The 26,453-nt window shown below is 34.7% G+C and overlaps 2 protein-coding genes across 4 annotated transcripts in view; one reads left to right on the top strand and one right to left on the bottom strand.

Annotated features, from left to right (window-relative positions):
• Positions 1 to 24,269, top strand: part of PNPLA4 (patatin like phospholipase domain containing 4) — a 50,558-nt gene extending 26,289 nt beyond the window's left edge. Inside the window, exons 9-12 of one of the 3 annotated variants that reach the window (XR_011096740.1) lie at positions 16,327 to 16,422; positions 18,210 to 18,322; positions 22,072 to 22,174; positions 23,483 to 24,269. The gene's annotated coding sequence lies outside the window, so the exon portion shown is untranslated. Of the gene's footprint in view, positions 1 to 14,283; positions 14,401 to 16,326; positions 16,423 to 18,209; positions 18,323 to 18,997; positions 21,635 to 22,071; positions 22,175 to 23,482 lie in introns of those variants that run through there. The other 2 variants (XR_011096750.1, XR_011096755.1) reach the window with 2 other exon arrangements.
• LOC137856746 (uncharacterized) lies at positions 4,420 to 13,930 on the bottom strand. Its single transcript, XM_068682444.1, has 4 exons — positions 13,660 to 13,930; positions 10,735 to 11,082; positions 9,334 to 9,434; positions 4,420 to 6,231 (listed from the first exon to the last, which is right to left on the bottom strand). Exons 1-4 carry the CDS (start codon positions 13,706 to 13,708, stop codon positions 6,058 to 6,060), a joined length of 672 nt encoding a protein of 223 aa, XP_068538545.1. The 5' UTR covers positions 13,709 to 13,930; the 3' UTR covers positions 4,420 to 6,057.
• Positions 24,270 to 26,453: the final 2,184 nt, after the last annotated feature.

The raw sequence follows: 26,453 nt of genomic DNA, 5'->3' as shown, positions 1-26,453 counted from the left end.
CAAAAGTAATGCTTTTGTTTCTGAAAATAATTCAACATGGGGGAGCCCATGTGGATGTGGGGAATAGTTTGTTTATGTAGAATGTACATGCCATTTGACACTATGGAAATGAGGGGTAACCTTTAAATGTTTGTAAAAGCTGCCTTTAGGATAGGAGGACTAGTAAGAGTACCTTAAGGTCAGTCTGCTTCATGGCAAAAGATGTGATTCCTTTCAGCTAACTTCCTGCTTATCTTCATCTGTAGTAGTACTAATTCTGTCCATACCCTGTACCAGGTCTAGTTGGAGGTATGTATGGCTGTGTATGTTCCTAACCTAAACCTTAGTTCTGTTTTAAATCTCTTCTGTGTATTGTCTTACTGGGCAATTACATGCATACACTTTTAAATATTTTCTATTTAAATACAAATCTAATAAAGTCAGACTTATCTTAAGCTTTCTTGTATTGTCAGCAGTGATATTCTTCAAGTGAATATTAGATTTAAGGAAATTCAGTTTAGTTTTTTGTTTTACAACACTGCAGGTTCTTCAGTTTCATATGGATCTTTCCTGGCTAATTTTGCTGACTAATAGCTGGAATTTTCTGTTAGAGCATCATAACTCTGTTATACCGAGAAAGGTTCTGACTCATTTCTCAAAAGCCTAAGGCAGTAGGGAGTCCTCTTTCAAAAAGTAGTGGATAAATGAATTTGAAAAGCAGTTACCAATCTCCTTTATCAAAACAAACCAAAATCAAATATATGAATTTCTAAGTTCAAGAATACTTCTTAAATAGATTCATTTCCTGTTAGGGTTGTTTTAGGTGAAGTCCTTATAGGGCTGAAAGCATAATCTGCACTTGCTAGAATTTCATCTTCTGATGGACTTGCTACATAAATAGGCTGCATAACCTTTTTTAGAAAATGTTATTACTATCTTAAAAGGTTAAAGGAAATTAAACTTGCTAAATCTCATAACTATTTTCTACCTTGATGCTGCTGATAAGTGGTTGTGATGAAGATAATAGCATTCAATACCAATTAAATACATATGCCATTTCTGCTGAAACCTTGTTACTGTCTCTGCTGGTCACATTGTCTAGGAAACTTTTTTTTTTTTCTTTTTAAACTAACATTTCACAAATTCTTTTGAAAATCATTAGTATCCATACAGTCAAATCTAGAAAAACAGATTAAGATAATAATTTATTCTGAAGATTAACACATTTTTGTGATAAAGCACAATGTATATATGTTCTGATGTTATTCAGATTATGCTAAGGATGTGCTAAGGTGTTTTTGTTTTTGTTCGTGTTTGTTCTTTTGTTATTTAAATGCAGAGGTATGTTTAAGCAGGCAAGAAATACAAATCTTAAGAGGTTATTAAGGAATAATTTGTGCCTGTACTGCATCTGTTTCTCTTGCCGTATAGATGGTAAAGGGATTTTTAGACAGTACGGATCCTTTTATACTGAAATATTTTTTTTACTGTTTTTAGGAAACTAGTCTGAGATACTGTTGTATTCTGGAGATATGCTTTAAGTGTGTTGTTTTGTTTTGCTTTGTTTTGCTTTGTTTTGTTTTTCATATGATCTAGGTATTGTTTTGTCTGGTTTTTTTTTTGTTTGTTTGTTTGTTTGTTTTTTTCTCAAATCCTTTTTGTGTTTCCTAAATGAATAGGCTTGTGTTTGAGAATGTAAGCTATATGGAGGTATCATTCCTCCTTGAGGCAAACGCCTCGTTGTAGCATTTTTTGCACATGCCACAAAGCAATGTAAAATTTGAAATGTGAGTTTTCTAATCACTCAGGTAATTACATGGAAAAGAACGTGTGCTGTTGTGATGTACTAGGGAAAGACAAGCCCCAAGAAAATTGGTTTCCGTATTTGTGAATTGGACAGCTGTGTAGGACTTCATGGCTTCCATTTTAATTTTGCTAGGGTTATAAAACATGACACCTACTGAGAAAACTGGAATTTCAGTGTGAAAACAAAAAATGTAGTAACTTTCCATCTTTCCTTGTTAAACTAAAAATAAAATCTAGAAAAGCTACCAACTGTCCTTCCTCTCTATTCAGCACTGGTAAGAGCACATCTGAAGTAGTGGCTCCAGTGCTGGATGAGAAAGATAGTGACTTACTGGAGAGAGTGCACTGCAGGGTTACAAAGACTGGGGTCTGGGGCGTCTGACATATGAGGAGAGACTGTGGGACCTGTATCTGTTTAGCCTTGTGAGGAGAAGGCTAAGGGGGATCTTATACATGTGTTTAAATAGCTGATGGGAAGGAATGTAAAAGATGGAGCCAGGCTCTGATCGGTGGCGGCCAGTGATAGCACAAGAGGCCATAGGCACAAACTAAAACATGGGAGCTTCCCTTTGAACATAAGGAAAAAGTTTTTCCTTGTGTGGGTAGCAGTGCACTGGGACCGGTTGCCCACAAAGGTTGTGGAGTCCCCCTCCTTGGAGATCTTCAAAAACTGTCTGGATGTGGGCCTGGGTACCCTGCTTTAGGTGGTGGGTGGCCCTGCTTGAGCAGGGTGATTGGGCTTACGTGAGCTCCATAAGTACCCTCTAACCAATGGTTCTGTGATTCTGTGATTTACTGTAGAATTTGTTTGATATTGTGATGGTTTTACCCTGCTCCCCCTCCTCAAAGGGAAAGGGGGAGAAAATATGATGGAAAGGTCTTGGGTTGAAATAAGTGAGATCACCAGTTATTATCACTGGCAAAACAGATTCATCAGAGGGGAGATTAATATAATTTATTGCCTATCACTAGTAGACTGGAGCAGCGAAAAAACTAAAAGCAAACTAAAAAGGTTCTCCTCCCCATGGGGAATGGGAGCTGCAGTCAGTCCCTGACACTTCATCTCCGCCGCTCTTTCACGGTCACTCCCTGCCCCTGCTCCATGTGGGGTCCCTCCCACAGGATGCTGTCCTTCCCCAGCTAAGCCTGCAGGGGCTGCCTACAGGCAGCAGCTCTTCAAGCACTGCTCCCACAAGGCTCCGTCCCACAGAGTCCATCCCCCAGGAGCAAACTGCTCCAGCACAGGTCCGCCATGGGCGGCAGCTCCCCCCATGCCCCCTGCTCCTGCGTGGGCTCCTCTCCACAGGCTGCAGCTCTGGCCTGGGGCCTGCTCCTGCAGGAGCTCTCCATGGGCCGCAGCCTCCTCCAGGCCACATCCACCTGCTCCACGTGGGCTCCTCCACGGGCTGCAGCGTGGAGATCTGCTCCATGTGGGACCCATGGGCTGCAGGGGGACAGCCTGCTCCACCAGGGGCCTCTCTATAGGCTGCAGGGGAACTTCGGCTCTGTGCCTGGAGCACCTCCTGCTCTCCAGCTGCACTGACCTTGGGGACTGCAAGGCTGCTTCTCTCAATGTTCTCTCTCCTCTCTCCCAGCTGCTGTTGCACAGCAGTTTTTCCCATCTTAAATCTGCTCTCCCAGAGGCCCACCCAGCATTGCTCCCTGGCTCAGCTCTGGCCAGCATCAGGTCCCTTTTGGAGCTGGCTGGAGCTGGCCCTGATCTGACCTGGGGCAGCTGCTGGGCTCTGCTCACAGAGGCCATGGCTGCAGCCCCCCCACCGAAACCTGGCCCCATAAACCCAATACACATATAAATATTAACATTCTTTACACCACAACATTGACTTTTTAAAGCATAAATTGGAAGAAGTAATATTTCATGTGTCTAATACTGATAAGTGCTTGCACTATAAACTCATTTCGAATTCTGTCCTGATGTGTCATTCTGTTCTAAGCTGCCATAAAAGTTCCATGACCTTGCTGACTGCAACATATTTTTTTTTTTATTTTATTTTTTTACTATTGCTATTGGTGTTAGTGGCACATACTACCTATTATTTGTTTTTATTCCCCCTGAACTTTCAAAGTACTTAACCTTTCTGACTTGAAGTTTATGTACAACTTCTTTGGAAACATTATGTAGAAAATACCTTGGCTGTTTCTGAGAAGCATGTGAAAAAGTGCCAAAATTGTATTGACCTTCATTTGAAGGGCCATTGATCCAGAGTGGAGCCAGTGATATGAGATGTAAAGAAAACAGCTCCATTCAAGTATATGAGTTATCTGAATGGGATGCCTTTTAAACCTGCCCTCTAGTTATATCTGCTAGATTAGGTATGAATTCTTGTTATTTTTGCCAAAATGCCAGAGACGGAAAATTTCACTGAATGCATTGACCTCTTTGTGCTTCTTGTACTTGAAGGTGACTTTGGTTCACTGACTCCTGCCTTCAGTTCTCTTCACAGAACTGAATCTTCCTCTCCGGTGGACTTAACACCTTGCACTGTAAAGGATGAAATGACATTTTCTCTCTCTAAAGCTACATGTTGAATGTATAAACATGCCATGTATTTAAACCATTAATATTTAACTCAATTTAAAAATTTAACTTCAAAATGAAACGTTAGACATGTATTATGTACAGCAAGGATTTTATTTTTAAAGATTCTTAAAATATGAAATTTGAGGTGCTTCTGAAGAGCTAATTCCTCTGGAAAATATACACAAATATTTACATCCACCATTAGAATTTGTGTTCCTGAATCTGGAAATTTATATATCTATGCCTGTTTGGGTAGAGGAGTGGGGAAGACTTATTTAGTTCCTGCTGTCTACCATGATTTAGTGGTAGACTTTAGTACTAGTTTAAAGGTTGCACTATGCTCAAGCATAGTCTGCCTGTCCCTCTGCAAGTCACGTTTATCTAAGTGTATCAAACAGCTTTACCAAAAGGATTCAAATAGTAAGATGAATTTCTTAAATGAAAATGAAAATGATTGTAATTGGTATCTTTGGTGATTGAATAGGGAAATATTTTAGAAAAAAACACCAGTGATGAAGTTTAAGCTGAACTTTGTTAGCAATGTGTATCCACTTCTTAAAATACAGTTTTGAATATCAACTGTGACTTATTGGTCTCCCCTCCACCTTGAGTAAAAAGAGTTTACTCACTTTTTATAATTACTGCATAATTAATGTGTAAGGCCATAATCTCTGACATTTTATTCTATAAACCTTTTCCTTTCACGCAGTGTAGTTTCAGTGGTAAGCAAATATGAATCACAATATTCAGCTTGCAATATTTGATTGAGGGGAAAAAATAAAATCTATTTTCAACAATTTATGTAATTTGTCAAAATATTAATTTCAAGTCAACACATACATAAGTATTCCATGGCACTCCTTCCTCAAGTACCTAATTACTACACAAATTATAATAAGCTCTTTCTATGTAGCTTAATTCTATTATTGTTATTTACATGAATTCCAAAGTATTCTAATTCAAACAAGTTTAAAAGACACTTATTTATGCAAATAGTTTATCTTATAATCTTAGGTATTGCACATGGTCAGCAAAGACAAGCCCTACAACAGAAGCGATTATATTTTTCTTCAGAAATTAAAATTTTTAAAAATACATTCAGTATTTTCATTCTGTTGGGAGATGCATGTACCCAAAGTGCACTATGTGAGTGGCATAGGTGGCTACAAAACTAAGTGTGGAAGAATTTGCAGGGATTTATAAACATGGGGTTGTGTAAGGAGTTAGAAATAAGATCAAAAAAGCACTTGAAAAATTTCTCTATGATAAACTCTAAATTCATCATAATCTAATCTATCACTACAGTGGACAGATACTATATTACAGAATTTGCCATTGCTGTTGTAAAGCAAAGAAACTGTATCAACCCAAGGAAAAAGCAAAATTCCAACTTTTGTGTCTTTTTGTTTGAAATGGAAAAAAAAATATCGGAATGTGTGGCCAGACTTGTTGGCATTAAAAAGAAGTTTGAATATCTTTAACTTTTACAGTATTTTGATGCTAGCTGTATACAGTAAAGCTCACTGTATCTGTAGATGTATAGACCGTCATTAGTTTTGAATTATTTCATTAGTTTGAAATAAATACATGAACAAATGAAAAAAATCTTGAACAAGGAAGATTCCAAGCTAATGAAGTGACTTAGTATATATTTCTTCTGTATTTCAACGTAGTACATATCACAGATGCTTACATCTTTACAGTTACAACTGTATGGTTTATTTTTCATATCATTTTCCTTTTAATGTGACTGAAGTTCTTACTAGTGACATATCTTCATATTCTTGGTTACACCCATTATTAACTGGTCTGGATGGCTTGTCATAAATCCATTCACTTTTCAGGGTAGCGCTGCTATCTGTATTTCTTGACTCGGTCTTGCACTTTTTACAGCACTGGTAAATCTGTTTCAATATTCCACAAAATATATTGTTAGGCAAGAAAAATGTGTTTCCATCAGATATTCATCTTTTTAGAGATCATATTCCTCACTTTACTGGGATAGCAACCCAGTATTTATTGCGAATTGTTTGTAAAGTTATGATACTTTTCACAGCACAAGTAAACATGGAAATACTAATGTTAAATACAACTTCATGAATTGACATACTATTTTTTATTATTATTCTTAATAATTTTTAGTTAGACCCTAATATTATTAACTAATTAGGTATTATATTAGGTATAGGTATATATATTTATATTTATGTATAGGAAATTAATATTAGGTATAATATACCTAATGTTAATTAGGCATATTAGCTAATACCTGAGTAATTAACATGTTGGTATTTCATATGGTTTTAGCTAAGTGGGTTTTAGCTAAGTGGTATATGGTCAACTGTAGACAATTATGATACAGTAAAACAATTATGGTATGTTTTAGTTTAAAATAAGAGTAAGAACTAATATTAAACATTATTAAATTGATTGATTAGCTTTTTATATGCTGAATTCTAAAACTTTACAGTTAGCAGAATAAGGGTAATTCATAAAAGTAGGTAGAAAGTGTGTCCAACTATATATCAGTGATTTCATTTAATACTTCTCCAATTCCCAATACTATCTCTTAAGGTGCATGTATGCTGCCACTTTATAAAAATAGAGCATAAGGTAGGGGGAGAGAGATAACTATTATTTTAATAATTTATTTATTCTTTATTCTTATGTAATTTAAATTAGTTGTTTGTTTGTTTGTTTTTGAGGGTGGATGAGATGGGTATCTTTTGGGGAAAATAAACAGCTGTAATGGCTTCTCCATAAAGTATACACAGTTGTCATGCAAGTTTCATTGGAAAAGTGCATTGTGGTGCCCTGTTCTGGACTTTGAAGCACAGAAAAAGTTTGACAGAGGTAAGGGAAAAGCTAAGAGAATTTTACGCTAAGAAGAGGTAAGTTATATACCTCTTCCTGAGATAGCAGTTCCTTCCAGAAGCTACATGAAGGGCTCAGCCAACCATGACATACCAGATTTAAGCAGTGGCCTAGAAGGGCTGAAGGGCCTTTGAGTGATTCAGTCCCTCTTTCATTATTGTATGCTCTGATTTTGACATGATACACATTTTCATGATACAAAACATTTGTCATTTAGTGGGGAAAAAAAAAAAAAAGACCCATAAGAAGTTATAAACTCCCTGACTTCGTAAATCTCAGTGTCTTTCTCTTTAGCTGGTACAGTGGGTTGATCCTGGCCAGCAGCCAAGCAACCACAGAGCTGCTTGCTCACAACCCAGTCCCCAGCAGAAGAGGGGAGAGGGCAGGAAGAACAAAAAATGAAAAATCTCCAGGGTCAAGATAAAGACAGTTTAATAGGTGAAAAAAAAAAAAAAAGGGGAAGCAAACGAAATCAGGAAATCGCTCATCAGCTCCCTCCAGCAGACCAATGCCAAGCCATTGTCTGAGCAAGAGTCACCTCAGTAGTGCAAAGTGCTATTGTATCTCAGCAATTTTTTTGGTGTTTGTGTTTTCTTTTTCTCTTTTTCTCTCTTTTTTTTTTTTTCTTTTTTCTTTTTTGTTGTTCTTGTTTACCTCTTCTCTCTCTGGCTTGAGTTCACTCTGTCTAACCACACATCCTTTGTCTCCAGCTGCCCGAACTATGTGAACATTTCTAGTTTTGATGTGGCTGTGAGGTAACAGAACTTAACAACTGGGTTTCTAAAGAAAATAAAACCCCAACCTTATTTGACCCAGAAGTGCAACCAGATACCATAAGTATCTTTGTAGGTCTTGTAACTTATGTCACTGGTGTCAAGTCTTTTCATAATGAGATTCTCCACTGTGCAGTAGTGAGAGCTGTTGCTGTAATTAATGCTAGGTTCACTAATACTTAAATAGCCCTTTCACAAGCTGAGAAAGTCTGCTAAGTTTGTTGTCTGTTCCCTCTTAATCCAATGTAAACTGCATTTGTTGACTACTAAGGGACTGTACAATATAGTTTTTTGAGAGGGGAGATTGTTGCACAATGAAGCACAAGGAACTTTTTATGTCTCGTAAAAGATAATCTTTGAACTACATTTACAAGTAAGGACCTTGTAAATAGAGCACATTGTAGCACTGTCCCTGCCTTCAAAGATTGTGTAATGCTCATTTGCATCAAGTTATGACATAGCTCAGATTTCTTCAGCTCAGATTTATTTCCTTATGCAAAGTTTCCTTCACATAAAAGATATTTCCAAATATGATCAAAATAAAACTATTAGTTGAAATCTACCTTTTAGTTTTTTGATGCATAAGAAGTGATTGATTAAAATGATTATAAGGAGGGGAACAGAGCAAAGATTAGGAAAGACGGAAGGATTTGTAAAATATGTAGGAAGCATAAGAAATCATTCTCATCTTAGACAGTTTTGTATCAAAAAAATATATTCAAAATATATATCAAAAAAATATTTTCTCCTCTTTAAAGTATTTTCAAGTTTTCAAAATGTCAGTGTGCTTCACTGATGACCAGGAAAATGTCAGGCAGGGACCCATATCAGCTGGGGGGTCAGAGTGGACATAAAATCCTGGTATGACTGATTGGCTGATTGAAACATGAGTAAAACAAAAGATGAGCAGACATTCATGTATGCCCAGTGGAGCTCATTAGGAGCTGGAGCCCAGACATATGGAGGAAGCAGGATGTGTTTTAAAATGCTGATTAAGTGTTGTGGTTTTTTATTATTATTATCATTTTGTTTTGTTTTATAATTCTGTTTACTTTCCAGGTAAAAGTAATAATTCTAGATCAACCACCAGCATAGACAACAGCTTCCCAGTTGTCAGCAAGTTCAGAAAACAGATCTAATTTCTCTATGCATCTCCACTGCCACAGCTTTCTGTTTCTTTTATGGTCATGCTCTCAAAACATCCAAAGGCAGGGGGTTCTACCTCTAACTTTTTACTTTAAGAAAACAGACTGACTTTTTACTTTGCTATAGCTGCACAATCTATTTATCATTTCTTTCCATCAGAAGATACCACCCTTCTTTAGGTCTGTAGTATTTATTTTTGAAGTTATTACTTACACCAAAAGCCATGATAACTGTGGTGACAAAGATGGCGTATCCGAGAAGGAACCACCACCACCATGTCATTTCTGATCTTGTACAGTCTTTACATTTGAAATCTGAAATGAAGATAACGAAAAATAAGTACCTGAAAAAGAGAAAATAGTTGCTTTTCTGATATGATTTCATTTGAAGGATTAGTGAGGATTAGTCAGCACAGTGGTCTTAATTTTTATCACATTTTCTTTTGCTCTTTTTTTTTTTTTTCAGGCTAAAAGGTTAAGCCTCTCATGTGAGAACTATTGTCTTCTTTGTTTTTCAGATGAAATTTTTGAAACTGTTGTTAGCAATTTATAAAATTAAAAGTAAACAAAATTCTCAGTGTGCTCCAAGTGGGATATGCATAAACATCTCTTTTATACAGCACACACTTACGCAATGATGAAAAAGCCTATGGTGGTTTTCGTTGTTTTTGTGCGTGTGTTTTTTGTTTGTTTGTTTGTTTTTGCTTGTTTGCTTTTTAAACTAAACCAAACATGATTATGGTGTGTAAGTCAAAAGAATTTCATCAACAACTGTTTTTCTTTAAGGACTTAAAAGTACTGCATTGGACAATTGTTACGCATAAAGTGAAATGTAGAAACAGAGAAATTCTTTGCGGTACATAGCATATGCTAGTTAGATTTGCCTGGAAAGTGTTCGTGCACAAAACTTGGCTCTGCTACAATAGTGTAATTTAGTCACTGAGTTCGCAGTCCCCATCAGGATTACAGAAATTAGAAAATTTGAGGACAGTGGAAGAGTTATAAGGTGATGAAAATGCTTTTATAATTACACAGAAAGAAACTCCCACTCCTACGTATCCCTACTTTCACAAACCTTTCTAAAAATACCCTTAGTGCTTAATTTACTATTCATTTTTCAGTGACTGGAAGGGGAAGCATGAACTACGTATTTCAAAAAAGACAGCATACAAGGACTGAGGGAAATGATGAAAAATGGTACAAAATATTGTCACAGATTTCTGTTGTTTGTATGAAGCAAAGTAAAGATCCAGCAAAACTGTGTGCAGAATAGTAAGAAAAAAATATTTAAAATGTGTAATGTATATATTAATGCAGAATATGAATTTAAATAATACAATAATATGCAAAATATCGAAAATGTATAAAATATATTAAATGTTGAGTCAATGTTCTGCTGCCCAATGTCAGATGCAAAGAAAAGTTCCTGTCCCTGAGAAGTCTGGCTATATAAACTGTTCATACCTTCTCTCTCCTACTCATGACTGTAGGCTGTTTTTTCCCCAACCTTCTTCTGGTAGCAGTGAGTGGTGGGAGAGAAGACAGTAAAATTTGTGGAAGACTTAATTCTCCTTGGATATATCAAGTCAGTTTCTGTGTATTAGACACTTCTTACCTTGTACTGTCAGCTTGGTGCCATTTCCACATTTGTTCTGAGCTTTCTGGGTTAGCGTCACATCACAGAAATAAAAGTTGCTGGCATTTTGGTCAACATTGCTGAGTTTTAAGATGGAGTATCCCCTGAACACATCCTTTGTAATGTGTATTTGTGGTCTGCTGGTGCCTGAGCTTGACCGAAGACTCTGCTGGTTGTTGCAACTGGGGCCTTTTCTCCAGTACACAACTGGCTCCTCGTTCTTGTCATTGTGGTATTCAAAGACACACAGCATCCAGGTTGTGGAGTTAGTGAGCACACTGGCATCTTCAGGATATTGCACAACTGAGAGCTCTGGCCTACTGCTAGCTGTAATTATCAATTAATTAATAATCACCTTTATTAAAAGCAATGTTAATGTTCTGTTAATATTATCCTATTAGTCCAATACATCATTATTTAAATATTGACATGCAATTTGTGGAGGAATCCTGGAAAGCAAGGAAATACAATATATCTAAAATGAGGGGAAAAAAAAAGAGTAACAAAAACTGTAGCAAAAATGAAATTCTATTCTTGTTTTAAATATAAGGATTATTTAAGTTTACTCACTTTCTGATATTTTCTATGCAAGGTCAACATCTTTTTTCTATGTTAATACAAGTCTTCAATTTCTATATTTTTTCATATTTTTATGAAAAAAAAATAAATGTTGATAATTCCTAACATTTTTCTTTTTAATTCTTTAAGTCTATATGCAGTAAAGATTTATACAGATACTGTGTGCACGTAAACTATCTACAGAGTTAATACAGAAGGATGGTGAAACCATAGATGGATAACATGAGATGGTTTTTTTTTGCATAATATGCAGGCAACAATGAGATAAAGACTGGGAATATGCCTGAAATAAATCTGTTGCTGTGCCTTGAACTAAAATAATAATAATAATAAAAACTGTTAATTAAAATAAGATTGCAATAAACAAGAAGATACACCACAAGAGAACAATCTTTCATTAAATGTAAAGAATTCCAGAATGTTAATACTTAGTCAATAAGCAAATAAGCAAATAAGTCTTTACTAGTTTGGAAATAAGTGAAGAGGCTTTTCCAAGACACGTAGTTGTAGAATCATGCAGGTACCTCTAAATCATAAGGTACCTCTATAACCCATCTTGTTCCAGCCCCTCTGCCATGGGCAGAGATGGGCAGGGATGCCACCCACTAGACTAGGTTGCCCAAAGTCCCACCCAAATGGCCTTAAACAACTCCAGGGATGGGAGCATCCAAAGCTTCTCTCAGCAATCTGTTCTGGTGTTCTACCACTCTTATCGTGAAAAATTTCTTCTTTATGCTCACTATAAATGTAACTTCTTTAAATCTACCTTCAAGTCTACCTTTACCAAGTTAAAAGCCTTTCTCCACCTTTCTTATAAACCCCCTTTATGTCTTGAAACTCTGCAGTAAATTCTTCCCAGAGCCTTCCCTTCTCCAGGCTGAACAACCCCAGTGTTCTCAGCCTTTCTTCATAGGAGAGGTGCTCCAGATCTCTGATAACCTTCATGGTCCTCCTCTGGACCCATAATGATAAACTCTGAGATATTTTTTTTCTGAATAACAAAAAAATCCCTATTTGACACCCATCTCAGATCAGCTAGCAGTGACATCTCACTATTTCTAGTGAATATGACGAAACTTTATCTACGTTTGTGTCTCATCTTAAGTGTTTTGAGATTGTAACTAATAATTCACACAAGATTAATCTGCTTTCAAGTCAGTTATTTAAACTTTAAATAACCACATTGAAACCAACACTTAACCTTACTCTCCCTTTTTAGTCAATAAACTGAAATAATAATTTAAAGGCAAGATTGATTTAATGCCACAATAAAGGTTTAAACAGATTGAATGATTTATTTATTTACTTACTTTACTATAAGAACATCTATTTCTCATGTAGAGTAATAAATTCATGAAAGAGACATTCAGAATTCTGTGAAATGAATCTTTTCCATCTGAGGAACTGCAACTAGACTTCCACCATTAACTGTATTTACTGAATTGCTTTGAAATTAAACATTTGTCTTACGTAAGTGTTACTTATGCATTTTTATACTAAGTATAAAAAAAAAGGAAAATCATTACTAAGCACAGACAACACATGCTTTTAAAAATATTAGAACAAATTAATATGATGCTTCAAAATAGTTGGTTACCTCTAATTTTTTATATTATTCTTTTTAGACTTCTTGTCATCTGAGCATACATACTAAGAAATGTATGCTCAGAAATGACTGTTCTGTACTTGAAAGAGGTTTGGTTTGCTGAAATATAACATGGAATAGATTTTAAAAAGGACATAAACCCAGAGGAGTGAAGGAAGTTTCTGGGCTATATCCTTCATTTACTTGAAAAACAACTTTCTTTAAAAAAAATCAATATATCACATTGATAGCAATATTTCAAAACCCATGTAAAACCAATTTCAGTATATTCAATGAAGGAAAGCAACTTTGTGTAAAGAAAAGGATGTGTCATATCTGAAATATCTTTTGCATTTTCATCATACTATACAATTAAAAAAAAAAAAAAGAAAGAGAAAAAAAAGCTCCAAATACGATTTATATTTCTTTCCTTTTAAATTTGTTAGTATAAATGAATAGTTTTAAAAGTACTTAAAGACTCACTTATGTTAAAGTCCTGAAATAAAGTTACTGACCTAAATATTAAAATATCAGTACAGATTTCTAATATGCAAAAGTGAACCCGCTCTTCTTTCTTTTTATTATTATGTGCCAATCAGATTTAATTTTTTTTGACACTTTCATCCTTGATTAAAAATTGACACTGATTTTCTCAAAAGTTAGGTTTTTAAGAATTTTGAGGTTAAAAAACAAACAAACAAACAAACAACAACAACAACAAACTGCAAAAAACTACTTACCTGAAAAGTGAACAAAGTAAGATATTGTAATTAATATACCAATCAGCATCGTTTTCTTGGAATTGCCAATGAAAAGTTTTAAAAGGTCAGCTGAGACTGCTAAAACCACAGCTATCAGCAACTAGCTGAAAAATAAATTAAAGTTCTCCTAAAAACATGTTTTTAACCCTGTTTCTAAGGGGAGGTTCCTGTGGTTTTACTCACTGTAACTATTTCCCTTTCTGCCATCACACATCCTGGACATTGCAACAGATTAGCTTATAATATTGTAGTTTCAAGTTGAACTCTGCTATGACTGTTTTTACATTCTGAGTATTTTCTTCAGACAACTAGGAGGAGGATTGGTTTTCTGTGGTGAATTTACTCAAAGCTGACAAAAACAGAAATAAATCATTGGTAGCAACAGTGACAATATAATACAGCAAAGTAGTCAACAGATACCTCTCTTTGATGTTCTTGCTGAAAGACCTATTTATGCCTTCAGCACCAGAAGGATGAAGCTCTATCTAGCTTTGGTTCAATTAGACAAATAAAGCATACCACAAGAGTGTTTCAGAAATAAATAAAAAATAAAAACAAACATAATTTCTTCTTTTTTTTTTCTTTTTTTTTTCTTTTTTTCAGAAAAGAAATCATGCAATCCAACATATATGAACATTAGCTGCCAAGAACCATAATGTGGCAAAGAAAGCAATGTAGCAACCCTAACACTTACCTTTGGAATTCACAGAAGCCCATTAGGTCAGCTAACCTCCTCATAGCTCCTTGTATAAACTATTAAATTCCATCATGCACAGTTACCCCTGTGTTTTACTAAAGCTTGATTTTATCGCACTGCACTGCCCACGGATTTGAATGTCTGCATTTGACTACAGAGATAACTTCCATGGAAATATCTAGTTTTGATTTGAAGACATTGAGAGGCATCTACAAACTCAATAGCTTGTTGCTGAAATGACTAATGATTCTCACTGTGAAAGGCTGTGTCTTCACCTTACATGTCCTTTATTGTATCAATTCTTTTGCCACCCTCTCCCCCCTCCCGCCCCATTTTACATGTAAGTTGTTATATGGGATAACGTCCTGGTAATTGTTTTCAAATAAAAAAAAAAAAGGCGTTCAAGGCTTGTGATAGAAGACATTTCCTCCAGTCCTGGGATAAGATATATATGATTCTATATAGACACCTTAAAACCATTTTTCTACAGAGTTAAAATCAAATTTCTACTCTTCTGCTTCTCTGTCTTGTTTACAAATACAAGGATACACAGCGTCCTGCTGGGAGGCCACTATGTTTGTCTACTTGAAATGTTGCATGTCTTTGCAGAATCACTGCCTTCTAAGGCGGTACAAATATATTCCATTCTCATTAATAGCACTAAGACCAGAACAAAAACCTCTAACTTTCCAGCATAATATATTTTGTCTCCTCGACAACTATTAGAAATGTTTGCTAAGCTGATCTTAAAACACTAATTGTATACTCTAATCATTTTATTATTTTCAACTATTTCTTAAAGAATTCCATCCCCCTAATCCACATTCACTCAAATGTATGTCTCAGGAAAATAAATAAATAAAAACAAAAAAAATGTAGGCTATTTAAACTTACATTTGTGGACACATTATTTACTGTTGTTATCAATGGATTAACTAAAATTAAAATAGAGCAAAAATTGTGTTCTAGAGACACCAAATAGCTAACTAATCACACAAAGGAAATAATATCAACAAGAAGATAAAAAATAACTCTTATTCCCTAAAAAAGAGGCATAGATAAATAATTTTTAAAAATTTGTAAAGAGAATGTATCATTAAACTTATGCCATTCTTTACCTCATTTTTTATCAACAGATTAACATATGAATGTAATCACCAATAAAAATTTTAATATAATTTAAAAATTATATAATTATATAATTATATAATATAGATAATATAGATAATATATATTATATCATATGTAATTATATATATAATCATATAATTATAATTAATTTAATATAGCATAAATATATTAACATGTTATATGACATTATACAATATATATTTATATTTATATATTAAATATATAATATATATTTATATATTTCATATATGAGTATATGAATAATATAATTAGTAATATTACTATAGTGATAATTGTAATGATAATGATAAATATCAATATAATGTTAATTATATTATTGTAAATTAATATTATTGATTAAATAGTAAGTGTAAAAATAACAGCTAAATTGGATATTATTCTTATAAATCATATCTGATATTAATCGGGTTGAAGAGAGAAATAAAAGAAATGTAAAATTCTTTGAATTTCCTGCTTCTAGGAAGTAACTCCCCATATAATATTTTTAGCTATAACATTTTGAACAACAGTGATAAAAGCCCTTAAGATACTGATTTGAATAAGCAATAAGTGATTCAGAGAAAATCGATCAAAGGCAAGCATAAGGAAATTAATGCAGCTGGTCCAGGATTCACATATACATTTGAGCAGTTATCCAGTATCAGAGGATTCTGTTTCATTTTATTTTGTTTTCCAGAAAATTAATGTATTTAATTTGATAGTGATAGGGTTACTCTATATTTTAACACAGTGTTTATCTCAGTATGTTGTTCTAATGACTTGTACTCAGCTAAAGTTTAACCTGGTTTTAATCACAGAATCACAGAATGGATGAGGTTGGAAGAGACCCCTAAAGACCCTCTAGTCCAGCTCAGCAGGATCACCTAGAGCACATTGTGCAGGATAGCATCCAGGTGGGTTTTGAATATCTATAGAGAAGGAGACTCCACAATCATACATAATTGCAATAATGTTGCATTATACTACAAAGTAGAACTTTGTGAGGTAAATAAGCATTAGTTTATTGGATAAGTGAGAGTTCAGCAAACAAAAAGGCTTGCCTACAGTTGTAACTAACTAATCCATTAATTATTAATTGCCTTAAGTTTATGTATTAGTGTTATAGAATGCAAAAAAGTATTCATCTCTTCCAAATGATAGACAAAATTCTTCATGAAATGAAGTCCTGCCAGAGCTTTGAGTTTCAGCTAACCAAAATATTTATGCTAGTATATAACAATAAGCTTGAATCTATTGCTATTCAGTAATAATTTTTTGAAAAGAAACTGTGTCTCGTAGGAATGATGTGTATGTGACATAAACACTTTCATGAAGAAAAATCAGATGATTTTTGTGCTTATTGCTCAGTTGCTATGTGAATTAAACTTGTGACCAAGAAAACACGTCAAAGGTTTTGAAATAATTAAGATCTTTAAAAAGATCAAATCTAGAAATGTTATGTCATGGCATACGATAGGAAATATTGAAATGTCACTGCATAAAAGTGTTTTTTACTCTCTAAAACTGGAGAGAGATTAATTTTAAATGTATTATTTTCTTCCTATATATGACATAGATAAAGTTTGAAACTTAAGATAAGTTAATAACTGTACAATGACCTTGTAACCTTTTCTCTAAAAAGAAGCACACAACCTAAGGATATGGTGACTGACATGTAGGTCTTCTTCAGGACCTACCCACAGTGATGAAAATAAGAATCATCTCAATTAAAATATCAGAACAATACCAACACATAAGCATGCTTACTTTTAGACTTCTTTCACTCCTCTGTGGTTTCTTATTACCAGCTTCAACTATAATTTCAAGCAATTTGGAAACTTGAGTTTATCTAAAATTATATTTTAATTAACCGCTGAAATGAGGATTAGTTTTAGGACTATAATAGAGATGATACATATTTACAAGGCCTAGATTCCAGCTGATTATTGTCTATCTACAGGGCTGGAAGAAAAAGATGGATAAATGTACCTAGTAGGCTGTAGCTTCTCTGTTAGCAGAGTTGTTTTCACTATGATAAGCGGAAAAATTGAGAGAGTAACTGTGCAGATGTCTCACTGCTCTGTGGCTGCAGCCTGGAGGAACAGCACAGTTAAGTAATTTCTAAATGAAGTACAAATACATGATCTGTTTTGAAATTTATAATGGTATCACCAAGAGATGAGAAAATAAATTCTGTGCAAATTTCTACTGAAGCCATGAAAATAGATAACAAGACATGAAGGAAGATACAAACAATCTCAGAGTAGTATCTCTTCACTGGTCCTTATTTGGAGGTATTTAACCCTGAAAAGCAATCAGGCATTTTATGAGTGTCTATAAAAATGCAGGTGAATACAGCAGTGTGAAATAAAACAGTGCCTTGTAGTTCATGACTACCCAAAAATAGCTACTTGACAACATAAAACTGCTTGAAGCAGACATCTCCTTAGCACATATTAAACAAGTAAGATAATTTGCATCCAGTTTATTCTTTAGATTTATTCAGCATAAATCTAGAGTCCAAGAAAGCAGGTAAACATTGTAGAAAGTTTGCTAATGGTAAGAGTAGCAGAGCTCTGGAATAGATTATCTGGGGAGGCTGGAGACCTTAGAGAAAGATGAGTGTCAAGAACGACATGGGAGGATCCTATATGGGGACTAGTGCATATGACCTCGAGGTTTCTCTCTGTTTTCTAATCAGATACACAAGATGGAAGAGGGCTGTCACTAGCACAGACTGAGAGAACATCAAAAGCTGCTTTATATCTACTGACCCGAAAAACTTAAGATGTTCTTCATCTTCAGGTTGCCCAGGTAATACAGACTCTGTAAACTCCTGCTGGGTGTCTCCATAGTAGTGCATTGCTTAGCCTAGTAGGAAGTTAAAGGCATTGCAGAATCTTTTCTACTTGTAGGCAGAACAAAACAGGAGCAAAAATGAAATTCACAATGAAAAGCAAATACTTCAATTGTACCCTCATTCACAAATAGAGAAACTGGGCGGATATGACAGGTGAAATGTGGAAAGAGTACATTATTTCTTTTGACCAAAACTCCTACCTTAGTTTAATTATTTAACTATTACTAATTCTTACAGCCAAGAGAGGAAATTTCAATACTAGCAGAATATTTACCATGTGTATAAATCTCTTTAGTAACCAATATGAATTAAATGTGCTATTAATCATTTGAAATCTGGAGACGAAATTTTTTCACTGTTCCTATCCGTAAGTTGGTATGGATGAAACTGCCAGCAGTATATATCAGTAGTGGATCTGCAGCTTGCTGGTTGAATTTAGAGCAAGTTGTTTATGAAGTCAGCTAATTTCAGACCCCAGTATTTTGTGTTACTAATAAATACAAAATTTAATTGCAGTTTAAATACAATCACTGGGGGAAAATAGCTTTATTGGACTTAAAAGCATGTGTGATTAAGAAAACACTTTAATAAACATTAATGGGTGGCATCTTTTCTTCTTGCTTGATCAGGAATTTGAGATTTTCCATGCAGAGAAATATAGAACCTGCTAACAGTTTCTTGATCTTCTGGGTATGTCCACATGCAGAGCTGCTTTTAATTGCGCAATGAAGTGTGCTTCTGAATTCTGGAAGATTTTTCCATATTCTCTCAGTAGGAGTGGAATGATCTTAAGTCTCTTTTTGCTGACAGCTGACACCACCATCAAAGGAAATGCAGTGTGGTTATCCAGTGGATTCTGTGGGATCTTTCTGTTGACCAGCAGCAGGGAGTCTACAGTATATTAAAATGACTTACCCTTTCTGGGAGTTCTTTTCTTGAACCTCGTTCAGAGAAATACAAATAGGAGTTAAATGCTCAACAAACAACCCAAGCAGGATAGTGACACTAAATTCTATCAGTCTGCATCATTACCTGATGCATCAAAATATTTCTACCAGAACAAACACAGTAGTTCAGTGTTATGATCGTGGACACACCTAAAAGTGATAACTGCACAATTTCCTAATCATGTATGCTACTCTGAGATTTCATCTATAGCTTTAGATCAATCCTTCACGCATGCTCAGAGTATTCTTAATGCATGTGGTCAGCTCTCAGCCCATCTCAACAATGCTGTAACGAACACAATTTTTTCTGACATTATCTGGCACTTGCATAAGAAATGGAAAGCTGCAGTTCTTCCTCAGCTTATTGATGTGAAATTCTACATTTCAGAAAACTCCACAGAGTGCAATATGAATAATGCTATTATAGAGTCAAAACACTCTTCTTTGCCTCTATCTACATCTTTAACTCTCTTTCTCTCCATCCCCATTCCCTTTGCTCTCTTCTATGTTGAAAATGGAGAACCACACTAAAGTTGCCCCTCTGGCCTGGAAATATTATTTTCTGTGTTAAATTGAGGAAATTTTTACTACTGTGTATTTCACTGTCTGCTGCTGTACCATAGAAGGCAGAAACAAAATTATTTTGGTCTTTATAGATCAATATCAAAAAAAATCCATTTAAAATCCACACTGAAATTTAAATGCAGCTAGTACAAAGAACAAAATATCATGTTTTCTATTCTCACTGAGAAATCAATTCAATAACAAAGACACATTTTTATACATGTTCTGGTTAATAAACTGGCTTGAAGTGAAACTACATTCGGGGTGTTCGGCAGTCTCAAACTGCAAACACAAGAGTTCCAGTAAACCAATAAGAATATTTCTTTAGACGGGAGCTATCATATTCAGTAGGCAGGACATTGTTATCACACAGAAAACAAAACAAAGCAACCCCCTTCTTGTAAATCTTGTTTTTGCAAATCCTGTCAGGACGATGATATAGCTGCAATACAAACTGACATTACAGTGGGCTAGAAATCTCATTGTTTGACCAAAAATGTGGCAACTGTACACCCTAGAGAAATCCTTACCTTGCCTATTACCTTTTCACTGGTTAAGAAGGTGACAACGTTTGTTAGAGTTTCTCAGTCTCCTGAGTGCTATCACTATAGTGAAAGCATCAGAGTCAATTCTCCTACACCTCACAGTCCTGTTGGCCATAGACTAAGCTAGGTATAAGACAATCTGTACGTAAAATAATTTGTTATCAAGATTACCCTTTCAAACATCCAACGGAAAAGATAAAACCATTTCAAGAGTAGCTCTGTTCACTGATAAATCAACACATCTTTATGCTTTCTCATATCAAAACTAAGCAACAGACTTTAATGTAAGTTTAATGTAAGTATTCTTCACCTGTTGGCAGGAAGAGTTTTTAAAAAGTTTTTAAAAAAAGATGTAGTCTTTCTACACTATACATCCATTTCAACTTCTTGAGGCATATCCACGTTAACTGGAGCAATTTGTTTGACTGAATGCATTTATTTTCCCTTTAAAGAAATTATTAACTTTAATGTTAACGTTACCTAGCAGCAAATAGAAAGCCTTCTTTTTATTTATTCATATATTTATTTATTTATTGTGCTGTTAATTTCACAAACAAACCTGAGGTGGAGGATATAAGCCTGAAATATGATTTCTCCCTGAAGTATAGCTAGTTGCTCTGGAACTTATGTCAGTGTTGGTGTAATTGGGTTGAGCAAGACAATTGCTTGAACTTTGAAAGCATGGCATTAGCTCCTTTCAAATCCTACTTACTTGCATTATCACAACATTATACATTTGTATCGAGCGATGAACTTTTATCTCTACAGAAACTATATTTAATGCATGGAAATAGAAAACTAAAAGTGTAGAGATAGAAGAATAAAATGTTAAAGGGCGGATGAAAAAGAGGAAGAGGATATCCTAAAGATAAATGTAAAAACACTATCTTTTTTATGTATCTTTAGATTAGTGTGGTGTAACTACAGCTCCCAGACAGGATGCTTCCTATAAAGCTCTTTGATGTTTTTGACAGCTGCACAAATGAAATTATGTGACAAGGATTGTTTATCATATAAGATCCAAAGTTCCAATTCCTTACAATAATTTTGCAGTCAATAAAGAAAAATTATGAAGCTAATAACATTTTCCTCTTGTATTGTGATTTATCTGTAAATCAGTAATCTGTATTGTCAAAAATTACATTGGTTCATGGACATGTAAACATGGAATTCTAACAATCGAATAAATATGAATAACATTGAATAAATATCCCCATTTCTTTTTTTTTTTTTTTTTTTTTTTCTGGAGACTCCTTGTAATTCATAGAGGTTTTTGTTTGTTTTCTCAAGTGCTTTTGAGCTGATGAAGAAAAAAAAAAAAAAAGGAAATGAAGAAAAAGAAAACTAGCTGGCTTTTGAGAAGCTGGAGCTTCATATTCTACTATTAAAAAAAAAAAAAAAGCAAAATGATACCTGAAAAATGGAGAAAAAAATAAGTCAGAATCGAATTTTATTGGGAGGGTGAGAGGGTGATACATGGAAGCTTATACTATCACAGTCATCCTTTGTCATTTCCTTTAATAAATACTATCAAGAGTTTCCAGTGGTGGCAGTCCTCCACCTTTGTCTAGCATTAAATGCCCTTCTAAAAATAAGGACCTGAAAGCTAATAAGGCCTTCTCATAAACCCAACATATTTGTTTTCAGATGGCGAAAATCACAGGTGTTATTAATGAAGCAACTAACTTACAGTTTTATATCCTTGCGGAGAAGACAGTAACAGTTAGGGAAAGAGATGGGTTAGGAAAAGGTAAATCTTATACACATGAGATAAACTGTGAAATAGTTGGGTTTTACTTTAATCAGCAAACGTTTTATACGTTACACTGTCAAACTGAAACAGTGAAAATGCTGTGTGTTTTAAACCACCAATAGGGACTGGAGAGATAAAACTTTTCTTTTTAATTTCCTTTCATATTCTTTTAAGGTTAGAAAAAAAAAATCACATAAAATGTAATGCTTTCCACTACTTGTCTAAAGAGTTGTTTTTTTTCTTTTAACTTTAAAACAGAAATGAAAAAAAGATTTATATATGGAATACACTCTAATGATATATACATAGAGCAGTTTGATTAGAAGGGATATTATTAGATCCATGAGGAAACATTGTTACTGGCCAGCATAATCTCTCATTTAATATAACTTTTAATCCACTCCTGCAAACACGAACTATCCAAGGAACTGGCAGAGTCCTTGCATTTTTGTAAAGTGTTGCCTTTTATAATTTTTTTTATCTATTTTGCTTGTGGTGCAAGTTTGCCCTCCTTCCACTGAATTCCTTTTCAGTCTCTGAAAATTTCCTCTGTAGACAGTTTTCAGGCTGAGTTAATCCTCTCCTCTCCTCTCCTCTCCTCTCCTCTCCTCTCCTCTCCTCTCCTCTCCTCTCCTCTCCTCTCCTCTCCTCTCCTCTCCTCTCCTCTCCTCTCCTCTCCTCTCCTCTCCTCTCCTCTCCTCTCCTCTCCTCTCCTCTCCTCTCCTCTCCTCTCCTCTCCTCTCCTCTCCTCTCCTCTCCTCTCCTCTCCTCTCCTCTCCTCTCCTCTCCTCTCCTCTCCTCTCCTCTCCTCTCCTCTCCTCTCCTCTCCTCTCTTTTCCACATCATTTTTCCAAACTAAATCTCTTTCTGTATAAGTGAGTCCCGTGAAGAGCCCCATGTAATTTCAGAGCAGAATCAGCCAAGGTGACTGAGTTCAGCAGCAGCACCCACCACAACTTTCATTCACTAACAGAGCCAGAGAAAGGGAAGCTGCTGCAACTCATTTGTCATAACAGCCAGTTTCTAGAGTGTCTTCAGATGAAAAGAGGGACTGGGATTCCAGCTTTCAGTCTGAAAGTTCTTGACTCTAACTCAAGATCTGGCCATACACAACTCCTTGTCCTGGTTAGGTTAAAATAAATTTGGAACCTTATGAACTAATATATATTTATATATTAAAGTCAAAACAAAATATTTAAAGCAAACAACACAGTCATTTTCTATCTCTAAAAATTTCACAGCATTGTTAACTATTTTCAACAGTATTTGTTGTTTGAAGTAAGAACATCTTTAAAATGTCTGCAGGTGTCTACTGTGCTTTCAACAATGAAACTAAACAAAAAGGAAACCATCCAATTTTTCTCCATTGTCCAGTGCTTCTGAGCATCAGAAATTTGAAGACCCAATTCACTATTATGTGATCTTGGTAAACAGTTTCAGAGTCTAATTTGATACAACTTTTGAGTGTTTAAGGCCAACCACACTGAAGTCTTACAGGAAGAATCCTAAAAGGAAAATGTGATGCTTTGATTGTATTTGTCTCTTTCGCAGGATCTCTCTGTTCTATCCATGATGAGCACATGTCCTTTTTCCATTAGTATAAAATTGTTGATAGCATCAGCATCTCTCCTTCTGCTCCAGAAGCTAAGGCACAGATTCTTCTGATGTTTGCAAATCCTGCTTTTGAAAAGGAAACTTGGGATTTTTTCAGATTCTCTTTAACAACATTGAGTAATGGAAGGTGGTTGACCTTCCTTTGACAATGCCAAGTGAGGTAATCATGAGGGGGATGACTGAGGAGATTGGGAAAGATAAAAGTAGACAACTTCTTCACTTTTTCCCCTCTTTTGAATTCATTTTGTACTTTGTATAGGATGGTAATTTCCTGTTTGAATGGCTGAATGTCAAAAGAATTATTAAATTGTACATAGTTATCTTACTCTGTTCTCTTACATCATGAGTTTTCTCCTTATACTGAAATCTGAAAATCCTAATATTAAAGTTGTGCAATTACAATTTACATTTTTTAGGCATAGCACATTATGTTTTTATTAAAACTCATCCAATGTGATAACCTATAAAATATTTAGCGTATGAAAAGAAGTATTGCTTAATCTGCTTTAATTTATCTCTTACGTACAACTAGATCTACAATTATATATACATATTAAAACATCTAATTTTAAAAATGTCTTGCTTTAATCATGTTTATTATTGTAAAAAAATAGTGGATAATTATCTGTGGAAGACATGCAGGGAAATTTCATCATAAGCAAGTAACTAAGGATCAGAATAGGTGTATAACCATTATTCATCCTCTTAAATTTTATTTATTTATTTATTTATTACCCTTTACCTTTGTAAAGTTGGAGGAGTAATTGTTTTGATTTCTATTTCCATTATATAGATTTCTAACATACTCACTACCTCCTGTTAGTTACTTATGCAAAGTAAGAAAGAAAATCTTTTCAGGTCTCTTGATGTGTTATCTTTCTAAGGTTGTGGTGCAATCTATAGATCATGGGTAACCTCTACTGGAACAGAGCTGTGTATGTAGGTAGGGGAAACCAATCTAAGCCTGACTTTTCCTAATAGGCTGTGCTCTAACAGACCTGTCACTGTCATCAAGTCTGTTTAAATTGTCAGTTTCTCAGTTTTCATTGTTGTTTGTTTTGTTTTGTTTTGTAGGATGGGAGGAGACCGTTAAGTTAGCAAGAATAAGACTGTGAAGTTTAAACATTACAGTTAAATTATAATTGTTACACTCCCAAAAAAAAACACTCCTAAATGCTGCAGGGACTGTATTTGAGAAATGTCTAACTACTTAGTGTAGTAAAGAGTCACAAAATAGGTATTGATGCTGCAATATAAAGCACTGATCCACGTTCTTAGGAAGTTATTTCTAACAAGAATGACAGAGGAGATTCTTAAAAGACTATAGTTAATAGTTTTGAGCCCAAAGTAATTTAATTTATCACTGTAGTGCTGAAACAGAGTATCATATTTGTCTTTGAAACTTGAATCAAATACTCTTCTCACATTAGAAATTCTTTAGGAACTTCTTACTTTATAGAACCAGGTACGTTAGGAGCCCAGTGTTCTGCAGCACCCTGTAGTAGCAAAATGCTTTTTTTGTTGTTGTTGTTCAAGTTCTGCTTCTATTTGCTGAACCATAAGTATTGGATAAATGGCAGCAACTGACCATCATGATGTATCAGTAACATCACTCTCAGGTGACATCCCTAAAGGGTAGCGGATGGAATCTAAACCAGCTGTCAGATCCAAACAAATACATGTACATGTCATAACAGCATCTTTCTCCATTATTGTACACATGCTTACATTCAACAAAGCTCATTTAAGTTCTGTTTTTGTTTGCTTGTTTGTTTTTAAGTTGTTAGTTCAGCATGGAAGGGTCTTTTAATATAAATATAGATAATAAAATGCATATAAGTGTCCCTACTATCTTACTGGGTGGCTTATGAATTCTAAAGGGGAGGGAGAAGAGGGAGAGGTGAGGCAAGTAAAAAATGTATTATGCATGATGGGGAACTGACAAATCATTTTGAAATTACCAGGGCCAACTGCTGAAGGAAGAAGTAGCTAGTTCAATTTCACCTCTGTGTCATATGTCTGTGCAGTGTATTAAGGGGAAGCTTAATGTTTTAAAGTATCTTTTCAAGTTTTCCATTTCCCTCTGCTGTGATGAAATTGGAAAAAATGTTAAACTTTTCAAATATTATTAAGTATGCAGTCATATTTTTCATTAGAGATATGTGAAATTTCATTCTCAGACCTAGAAAGGCAAGGTTAAATGTTAAAGATTTTATATGTCTTAAGGCAAGCTTCTCCTCAGTGTAAGGGATTGCTGCCAGACTGCCCAAAGGATGTACTTTTCTGAGGATGACTTGATAGAGAGAATCAGCAGTGGTAAAAAATTTCAAAAATTCTGCTGTTTGAAGAAATCTCCACTAGACATAATTTCAATTCAGCTCTTTACCCTTTGCCCATAACCTGTCTTGGTGTAATGTTATTGCCATTGATTATGAACAATTATGTTTTGGGTATTTTTACTACTTTTTATTACAATATTTCTTTCATTTTTGATCATCATTGTAACAGCCCTAACATTTTCTAATATGGACTGTTACAATCCTATTTAATTGGCAGTCTGCCCCCAGCTATGTTATTTTATTACTACTAGTAGTTGAGAAATGAGAGGAACGTAGTTCCCAATGACAACAAATGTAAACAGAAAGAAAATATGTGTGTCTCT

The sequence above is a fragment of the Anas acuta genome, chromosome 1 (genome assembly GCF_963932015.1).
Source record: "Anas acuta chromosome 1, bAnaAcu1.1, whole genome shotgun sequence".
NCBI classification, from domain to species: domain Eukaryota; kingdom Metazoa; phylum Chordata; class Aves; order Anseriformes; family Anatidae; genus Anas; species Anas acuta.
This window is presented reverse-complemented; position numbering and strand designations above follow the sequence as displayed.